Consider the following 9,524-nt stretch of genomic DNA (forward strand, 5'->3'; position numbering starts at 1 on the left):
GTGCATTCTCAGTCTCAGACCCCAAATCCAAAGCCCAAGTGCTCCCCTATGCAAATATTCCAAACTCCTCCGTTCTACAGTTTATCTGTTGCCCCCTCCTAAATCCACAGCCCTGGGGCACCCCTCCTGAAGTACCACAGATTTAGTCTGGAGGCGCCCTCTCTGTTCAACTGCCCTGGGGTCCCCCTCCTCCTCCCTTGCTGACTGTGTCCCAAGCTAGGCGGGATTCATGGTGGGGGGTGTAGTGGGGAGGTGAAATGAGGTGATTATGTAATCAGCCAAAGTCCACCCCTCTTTATCAGGCAATATAAAGGCAAACCACCCCAGTCATCACCATCTATCATCCCACTGCCACCATGGTGGTCTCAGGGCTGCTTCTGGTGGCCTTGCTGGCCTGCCTGACTGTGATGGTCTTGATGTCTGTCTGGCAGCAGAGGAAGAGCAGGGGGAAGCTGCCTCCGGGACCCACCCCATTGCCCTTCATTGGAAACTACCTGCAGCTGAACACAGAGCAGATGTGCAACTCCCTCATGAAGGTTTCCCAAGGCAGGGAGATGGGTGACACAGGGTGGGGACTGCCTAGTTGTCTGGGGCTTTGTGGCAGGGGATTCACCAGTATGGACCAGAGGCTTAGGAAAGGGAGTTTTGGAGGTTAAGCATCAGGGTCCTAGCCAGGAAACACAGGATCTTGGGATGTCCAGCTCCCTGACTATGAGAACCTGGGGACGAAGGATCCCAGTACTTGACATCTCGGTGCTGGGCCCATTCAGAGTGGGGGCTGCTCGCTCTAACCACTCCCACCCGCCTCCATCAGATCAGTGAGCGCTATGGCCCTGTGTTCACCATTCACCTGGGGCCCCGGCGGGTCGTGGTGCTGTGCGGACATGATGCCGTCAAGGAGGCTCTCGTGGACCAGGCTGAGGAGTTTAGCGGGCGAGGCGAGCAAGCCACCTTCAACAGGGTCTTCAAAGGCTATGGTGAGGGGGTGCCCAAGAGGGGGAAGGTGGCCAAGAGAACACAATGGTCTCAGCGTCCCCAGCCTTCTCCCTGACTCTCCTGCCCACTGGAGGCTATGGCAGAGACCCCGGTCTGGTCTTCTCTCCCAATCTCCCTTCATTGTGGCCTCTCCGTGTGTATCCCTCACCTGTCTCCAGCGTCCCTGTCCTGATTCCTCCCTGCCTCTCTCTATCCCTTGTTCTCTCTCCTCCTTCTCTCTCACTGGAATCTCCTCTTTCCCCTCTCTCCCCATCTCTGAGGACATCCTGGGTTTCTGTTTTCCAACCCTGGTCCTCTGTCTTCATTTGTCTTTTTGTCACTCTCTGCTTCTGTGCTTCTCGATGTTTCTCTGCTTACTGCTTCCCTCTCCCACTTCTTCCTCTGTCTTAGGATTTCATGGTATTCCGACTTCCACATCTCCAGCCTCCATCTCCTGGTAACAGTCTCTCTTCCTTCCAGACCCTCTCTGTTTGTCTCTGTATTTTTCTCTCTTCTTCAGCTCAGCTTAAGAATCTTTCACCATTTTTATTTCCTCCTCCCAGATCTCCCCATATCTCACTTCCCCTCCCTCCATCCTCTTCCTCCATCTCTCTCTTTCTCTCCCCCCTTCCTTCTCTCTCTCTCTCTCTCTCTCTCTCTCTCTCTCTCTCTCTCACTCATTCTGAGTTTGCAGCTCTCCTGGGCACTCGCGCTGAATCCATCTCTCTCCCACCCCACTCCCTCTCTGCTCCACCCTTGGGGAGCCCGTTGGAGCTGGTCTGCTCCTGCCCCCGCCGCCCCCGACCTCTCTCCACCTCCACGTTCACCTCCCCAGGCGTGGCGTTCAGCAACGGGGAGCGCGCCAAGCAGCTCCGGCGCTTCTCCATCGCCACCCTGAGGGACTTCGGCGTGGGTAAGCGCGGCATCGAAGAGCGCATCCAGGAGGAGGCGGGCTTCCTCATCGAGGCCCTCCGGGGAACGCGCGGTGAGCAGGGGACTCCGAGTGCTGGGCAGGAGCAGAAAATGCCCAGGGCGGGGACCTGCGCGCTCTTTCTGCCTGGGGATGGGGACTAGGTGGGGAAAGGCGCCCCCATTTCCAACCCTGGAGTCTGGCGCTGGGAACTTGGCTCAACAGGGCCCTGCCTCCCGGAATTCTGACTCTCCTCAGGCCTCTGAGTTGACTCTCTCCCCAATCCTCTCCTCCGGCCACATCCGCAGGCGCCAATATCGATCCCACCTTCTTCCTGAGCCGCACCGTCTCCAATGTCATCAGCTCCATTGTCTTTGGGGACCGCTTTGACTATGAGGACAAAGGGTTCCTGTCACTGCTGCGCATGATGCTGGGAAGCTTCCAGTTCACGGCAACCTCCACGGGGCAGGTAACCGGCTGCAGCCCGGCCCGTGACGCCCCTACCACAACCTGCCAACTGCTCCCCTACCTGGAGACAGGTGCCCCAAACTCCCACCCTCCACACAATGTCCCCTCAAAATCAGCCCCCAGTATTGGACAACTGGACGGTTGCACCAGAACTCAGGATGGGTGCCCAATACCCAGTCTCCAAGGACACCTGGATAGCCCAACAGATGCTCCCCAAAACAGAGCCTGCCGGCAGGATGCAAGCCCTCAACTCAGCTCTCTCACCTGGGCACGTGTTCCCATCCCCAATTTACTGTAATTTGTAACAAGTGCTCCCTACCCTGTTCTTCTGAATACTTTAACACCTGGACAAGTGACTGCCTCAACCCACCTCCTGCATACTTGAACAGCTGGTGCTGCAAAATCCAGCCCATCATAATCATTTCACATCTACACAAATGTTTCAAATTAGCCCACTAGAATATCTGGCCAAGCACCCTCTACTTCACCCACTTTAAATACCTGAAAACATGGACAGCTGCCCTAACCAACACCCTAAACACATAAATATCTAGACAGATTATTCCCCAGACACCCAAATAAGTGTTCCCCAAAACTTTCCTATCACACACCTTACAGAGGAGCTTCCAATGCACCCCACTTGGCTAGGTAAACACCTGAACAGGTATCCCCTCCACTTCAACATCTTCACCAGCCCCGCTTTAATACCTGAACACCTGAACAAAAGCCCGCAGTTAAGACCCAAAAATTATCTGGGTAGTTGTCTCCAACCAAGCCCACTTGAATGCCTAAATACCTAGACAGGTGACACTCCCCTCATACCAGCCACACCTGAATAGCTAAACACCTCGTCAGGTGTCTTCCAGCTCAACTTCACTTGAATATCTGAACACCTAGATGTGTGCTCCAATCCAGCCTCATTTAAATACCTGAAACCTGGATATATGCCTCAGTTCTTCTCACCTAAATTACTAGACCGTGGCCCTGGCACCTAACCCACGTGAAAACTTAGATATAACTTCCCATCCAACCCCACTGAAATACCTAAACACCTGGACAGATGCCTTTAACTCAGTTCCTTCCTTGCTATGAAGCAAGTCCCATTCCCATCAGCTCCTGCCCCCTGACAACTGTCCTTCCCTCCCATCCTCTCTCTGCAACCCCAGCTCTATGAGATGTTCTCTTCAGTGATGAAACACCTGCCAGGACCACAGCAACAGGCCTTTAAGGAGCTGCAAGGGCTGGAGGACTTCATAGCCAAGAAGGTGGAGCACAACAGGCGCACGCTGGATCCCAATTCCCCACGGGACTTCATCGACTCCTTTCTCATCCACATGCAGGAGGTACCCCCCAGCAGCCAGTGCGGGGAAATGCAAAGCCAGGCAGAGGGAAATCAGGCTGGGAGTGGGGCGGGCAGATAACACAGGCCCATTCAAATTAGCCCTCATCATAATAATTCTCACAATTGGCTGGGCAGAGTGGCTCACGCCTGTAATCCCAGCACTTTGGGAGGCCGAGGCAGGTGGATCACCTGAGGTCAGTAGTTCGACCAGCCTGGCCGACATGGTGAAACCCCGTCTCTACTAAAAATGCAGAAATGACCTAGGTATGGTGGCATGCGCCTGTAATCCCAGCTAGCTACTCAGGAGGCTGAGACAGGAGGATGGCTTGAACGCGAGAGGCAGAGGTTGCAGTGAGCCGAGATCATGCCACTCCACTCCAGACTGAGTGACAGAGCAAGACTCTCCGGAAAAAAAGAAATCCTCACAATCCCAACTATATCAACCACCGCTGTTCCATCCACTGAGCCCTCACCCACAGGCAAGACTTGCGCATGTGAATTAGAAGAGCAAGCACTTCTGCAGCACTACCATGCGCCAGGCACTGCGTTAAGTGCTTTAAGATAGTCCCCCATTGAACACTCACAACAGGTTTGAAGGAGGTTCAGTCATGGCCCCAATTGTACCAATGAGGAAACTGAGGCCCAGAGAGTCGAAGTGTCTTAACTGAGGTCACACAATAAGGAAGCCTTGGTCCCCCAAGCTCAAACCCTGGTGTCTCTGAGCCTAAAGCTGGTGCTTTTAACCACCAAGCTCTCTAACCATTCACGCCCTGGTTATCAGACACACCTCTGTAGACAGGTGACCTGGCTTTACATTACAGGGTCCCCACCTCCATCTGGACGTCAGTCTCCCATGTGGGAAGGCTTTAGGGAGTCTGAAGCTCAGGGAGAAAGGATCAAGGGAGGAGATGCCTCCACAGTTAAGTTTCAAGATTGTTTTAGGGAAGAAATAGGATGCTATTGCCTAAAATTCTGTGCTTGTATCTCAGAAAAACTCTTTTTTTCTGACTCTTCATCTTGCCATCTCTGTACTACTTTCTCTTCGTCTCTCCTCATCCTTCTCTTTCTAAATATTCCTACCATTAAAAAAGTAACAGACTGGGCAACATGGCAAAACCCTGTCTGTACAAAAAATACAAAGAGTGGCTGGGTGTGGTGGTGCATGCCTGTGGTCCCAGCTACTCAGGAGGTTGAGGTGGGAGGATAGCTTGAGCCCAGGGTGGGCAGAGGTTGCAAAGAGCCAAGATCATGGCACTGCAGTCCAGCCTGTGTGACAGAATAAGACTGTGTCTCAAAAAAATTAATTACTTTTTAAAAAATTAACCAATGAGCCTGCATGGTCATGTGCATTTGTGGTTCTAGCTACTCAGGAGGCTGAGGCTGGAGGATTCCTTGAACCCAGTTCAAGTCCACCCTGTGCAACTTAGCAACACCAAGTCTGTATAAGAAAAAAAGACTGACAGCTAAGTTGATATTTAAAGGACAGATGGTCAGCGAGGTAAAGAAGGTGAGAAGGAAGAGCATTTTGGGCAAAGCCAGCAGCCAGGGCAAGGGCTGGAACCTGGAGCGAGTCTGGCAGATCTAGGATCCTTCTTTCCACCTTTGGTCTGGACCAAAGAGAGGAAGATTCAAAGGAAAAGCCCTAGAAGGGCCCCAAGAGCATGGGAAGTGAGCTTGATCTAAAGCCCCCTCTCCCTGCAGGAGGAGAACCCCAACACGGAGTTCCACTTGAAGAACCTGGTGCTGACCTCGCTGAACCTCTTCTTCGCGGGCACCGAGACCGTCAGCACCACCCTGCGCTATGGCTTCCTGCTGCTCATGAAGCACCCAGAGGTGGAGGGTAAGGCTGGAGGGGGAGGGAAGTGGAGGGCCCCAGACCCTCAAAACTCCACTGACCCTGATGCAATGTCCCCACCTGTCCCAGATCTCAGGACCCTGAGACGTGCTTTGCTGTCCAGAGACAGGGCAATATTCAGCTGATAGGAATCAGCTGAGTCTCACTAGTTGCTAAAATGTTGAAAATGTCTGCAGTGATTGGTCAGTCACTCCTGTCCCAAGCCCACTGAGTGCCCACTACCTGCTCCTCCGGATCATCCCCTAAGTTCCTCCTGGTGCCTCCACTGTGATTCTGGCACGACCTGGTAAACAGGATCCTGCTCCAACAATGCGAATCACTGATGTCTGTTGTGAGTGGTCTACCTCCATGTCATTGGTGGAGCCATGTCATCCACCCCGTTTTACCTATTCAGACTATCATCCCTTCTCTGAGACCCCTAGATACCTAAACACATTCCCCCATCTCCCCAAGCCAAGGTCCACGAGGAGATTGACAGAGTGATTGGCAAGAACCGCCAGCCCAAGTTTGAGGACCGGGTCAAGATGCCCTACACGGACGCAGTGATCCACGAGATCCAAAGATTTGGAGACGTGATCCCCATGGGTTTGGCCCGCAGGGTCACCAAGGACACCAAGTTTAGAGATTTCTTCCTCCCTAAGGTGCTGTCCCCCACCCCACTCAGACTACAGGGACGTCCAGCCTCTCTCTGTTTCCCCAGCATCCCACCCCCATTAGAAGCTTTCTAGACCCTGTCCCACTCCCTCAATTAGTCAAAGAAGACTTCCCCCCCCACCACATCCGTTCCACCTTCCCACTTAGAGACTCCTGAGTCCTGCATCTCCCCAGACTCTTTGTGTCAGGAGAATCAACCCCATGTTCCCAAACTTCCTGTCTTAAGAAACAGGAGTCCCCTTTCCATGAGGCCTTTTGCCTTAGGGACACAAATCTCAGGTCCCCCAAACACCCTGCCTAGCAGGACATGGACCCCATGTCTCCCAAACTTCCTGTTGCAGAGACGTGAACCTTCTATCCCCCAAAGCTCCTCCCTCAGAGGACCCCAACTCTCTGCCACTTCCCCTTACCTGGGGCACCCTGGTCCCCCTCCAGCCCCCGTGTACTTTCACCAGTCCCCCACCTTCCTCATCACACACACCTTCCTCCTCCCTACCAGGGCACTGAAGTGTTCCCTATGCTGGGCTCCGTGCTGAAAGACCCCAGGTTCTTCTCCAACCCCCAGGACTTCAATCCCCAGCACTTCCTGGATGAGAAGGGGCAGTTTAAGAAGAGTGATGCTTTTGTGCCCTTTGCCATCGGTAAGAGACCACTGTTTGCTGCCAGGCCACTGCTCACACCAGCAGGTGCCTCCCTCACCCAGCTCCCCTCTCTGCGGTGTACCCTGGTATTTCTCCAGCTTGGAAGTTCCTGTTAGAATCTACCCTTGAGCCACCAGCTGATACTACCTTAACCACCAAGCACCCACTACCTGCGCCCAGGTAAAAGGAAAGGAAACATCTTTCCCCATAGATTTATTTGTCTAGGGTCACAGAGCAGATTCTTCAGATCCCTGAAAGGAGATAACAGCACAGCACAGCAGTCATATTTGCAAGTGTGTCTGGCAGGTAGGGGCATCTAAACCTCCCATTGCTACACCTGGCATGGATCACCCCATCTATGATGGATGCGTGACATTATGCGTTTTTCAAAACCCATAGAACTGTACAACACAGAGTAAACCCTAATGTAAACTATGGACTTTGGTTAGTAATAATATATCAATATTGGTTCACCATTGTTACATCTCTTATAGAAAGAAACTGAGGCTTCTCTGAAAGTCTCTCAGGCCATAATATTCCACCCCTCCTCCCTGGGAGAGGCGCAGCTGGAGGTCGGTAGTGGGGCGAGGCTGCACTGAGAGTGGGCTTCACCTCCACCCCTCCTGCCTCTCCTCCTCAGGAAAGCGGAACTGTTTCGGAGAAGGCCTGGCCAGAATGGAGCTCTTTCTCTTCCTCACCACCATCATGCAGAACTTTCGCTTCAAGTCCCCTCAGTCGCCCAAGGACATCGACGTGTCCCCCAAACACGTGGGCTTTGCCACGATCCCACCGAACTACACCATGAGCTTCCTGCCCCGCTGAGGGAGGGCCGTGCTGGGGCAGGACTGATGGGCGGGGCCAGGGGCGGGGCTCGTGGGAGGGGCGGGACTAAGAATGGTTGCAGGATGGGGCAAAGGAAGACTAGGTGGTTAGAGGGAAGAGAAGAAACAGAAGGGGCTCAGTTCACCTTGATGATGTCCTTCAGAGCTGGGATGAGAGGAAGGGAAACCTTACAGTATGCTATGGAGAGTAGTAATAATAGCAGCTCTTATTTCCTGAACAAGTACCTCCATGTCAGCTTTGTTCAGAAAGCGTTGCACGCTCACCTCACTTAATTGCCTCAAACCTCTGCAAAGGGGAACAGCACACGTGACAAAGCTGAGACTCAAAAAGTTGTCTCTATCTGATGTCTCACAAAACATAAGCACCCAGAAAATCTTTGAACACAGATCTGTGTCCATAGCCCTCTGGACAGATTCTTAAAAAGCACCCTACCTTATGTAAAACAGCTTAGTATAGCATCACACGGCCTGAACATCCCTGTCCTGAGGGTTTTTCCGGAGACCTGAAGGGCGGCTGTCCTTCCTTCACTGCACACTTGCCCACACTCTCACCTACTCAGCACGCTTTGAATACCAGGGTGCAGTCTGAGCTCACTACCAGGTAAGGCCACTGTGGCCCGTTCAGAGTCAGTACAGGGACACAGTGAGACATGAATGGATATACACAGTCAGTCCATTGATAATTCTTTTGCAGAGCAGAAGTTTTTAATTTTAATGACTTTCTGTCATTGTATCTCTTAATGAAGAAGTTGAAGGAGAAAACCACTTTCAGAGAATGCCAGGAGAACTCTGGATGAAGACGTACCATATGCATGTGTGTGATCATGTGCAGGCTTGCATGTGAGCATATGACTGCATATTCTTCTCCATGTATGCGTGAAACACATTCCACTATGCGTTTCTGAAGGTGGGGCTCTCCTGATGGATCTGGGGTCCATTGTAAGACCCAGTTAAGAGTTTCACAATCACTGCCCACTCTCAAGGAAGTTAGTGTATGTCCCTCTTAGAAGCTGCCTTACAACATTCACGAAAATTAACTCCCAAGTTTATCATAGACCTAAATGAAAAGTGAGTATAAAACTTCTAGAAGATAACACAGGAGAAAATCTAGATGACCTTAAGTTTGGTGATGACTTGTTAGATACAACACCCAAAGAATAATCCTTGAAAGAAGCAGTTGATAAGTTCTGTGTCATTAAAATTAAACATTTCTGCTCTGTAAAAGATTTGTCAAGAGAATGACAATACAAGCTACAGACTGGGAGAGCATATTTGCAGGGAACATACCTGATAAACGACTTACATTCAAAATACACAAAGGGGCCGGGCGCGGTGGCTCAAGCCTGTAATCCCAGCACTTTGGGAGGCCGAGACGGGTGGATCACAAGGTCAGGAGATCGAGACCATCCTGGCTAACACAGTGAAACCCCATCTCTACTAAAGAATACAAAAAAACTAGCTGGGCGAGGTGGCGGGCACCTGTAGTCCCAGCTACTCGGGAGGCTGAGGCAGGAGAATGGCATAAACCTGGGAGGCGGAGCTTGCAGTGAGCTGAGATCCGGCCACTGCACTCCAGCTCGGGCGACAGAACGAGACTCCGTCTCAAAAAAATAAATAAATAAATAAATAAAAGAAGTCAGGAAAGAACAGGAGCTGGAGAGGATGTGGGGAAATAGGAACACTTGTACACTGTTGGTGGGAGTGTAAATCATCAAGCAATTCATCAAGGATCTAGAACTAGAAATACCATTTGACCCAGTGATCCTATTACTGGGTAAATACCCAAAGGATTATAAATCATGCTACTATAAAGACACATGCACATGTATGTTTATTG

The 9,524-nt window shown here is 51.7% G+C and overlaps 1 protein-coding gene across 1 annotated transcript; it reads left to right on the forward strand.

The window, feature by feature from the left end:
- The first annotated feature begins 326 nt into the window (after positions 1–326).
- On the forward strand, positions 327–8,926 carry LOC117088591 (cytochrome P450 2A13-like). The gene is made up of 9 exons (XM_033219847.1): positions 327–536; positions 815–977; positions 1,811–1,960; positions 2,194–2,354; positions 3,520–3,696; positions 5,397–5,535; positions 6,004–6,191; positions 6,704–6,845; positions 7,486–8,926. Exons 1-9 carry the CDS (start codon positions 357–359, stop codon positions 7,665–7,667), a joined length of 1,482 nt encoding a protein of 493 aa, XP_033075738.1. The 5' UTR covers positions 327–356; the 3' UTR covers positions 7,668–8,926.
- Positions 8,927–9,524: the final 598 nt, after the last annotated feature.

Source organism: Trachypithecus francoisi, unplaced genomic scaffold (genome assembly GCF_009764315.1).
Source record: "Trachypithecus francoisi isolate TF-2019V2 unplaced genomic scaffold, Tfra_2.0 Contig00771, whole genome shotgun sequence".
NCBI classification, from domain to species: domain Eukaryota; kingdom Metazoa; phylum Chordata; class Mammalia; order Primates; family Cercopithecidae; genus Trachypithecus; species Trachypithecus francoisi.

What these genes read in the sequence shown, in the direction of transcription:
- LOC117088591 (XM_033219847.1), top strand. Translation starts at nt 357, where the DNA reads ATGGTGGTCTCAGGGCTGCTTCTGGTGGCCTTGCTGGCCTGCCTGACT. An exon ending in CAGGGTCTTCAAAGGCTATG is followed by an intron (nt 978 to 1,810) that starts GTGAGGGGGTGC and finishes TCACCTCCCCAG; the next exon opens with GCGTGGCGTTCAGCAACGGG. An exon ending in CGGCAACCTCCACGGGGCAG is followed by an intron (nt 2,355 to 3,519) that starts GTAACCGGCTGC and finishes CTGCAACCCCAG; the next exon opens with CTCTATGAGATGTTCTCTTC.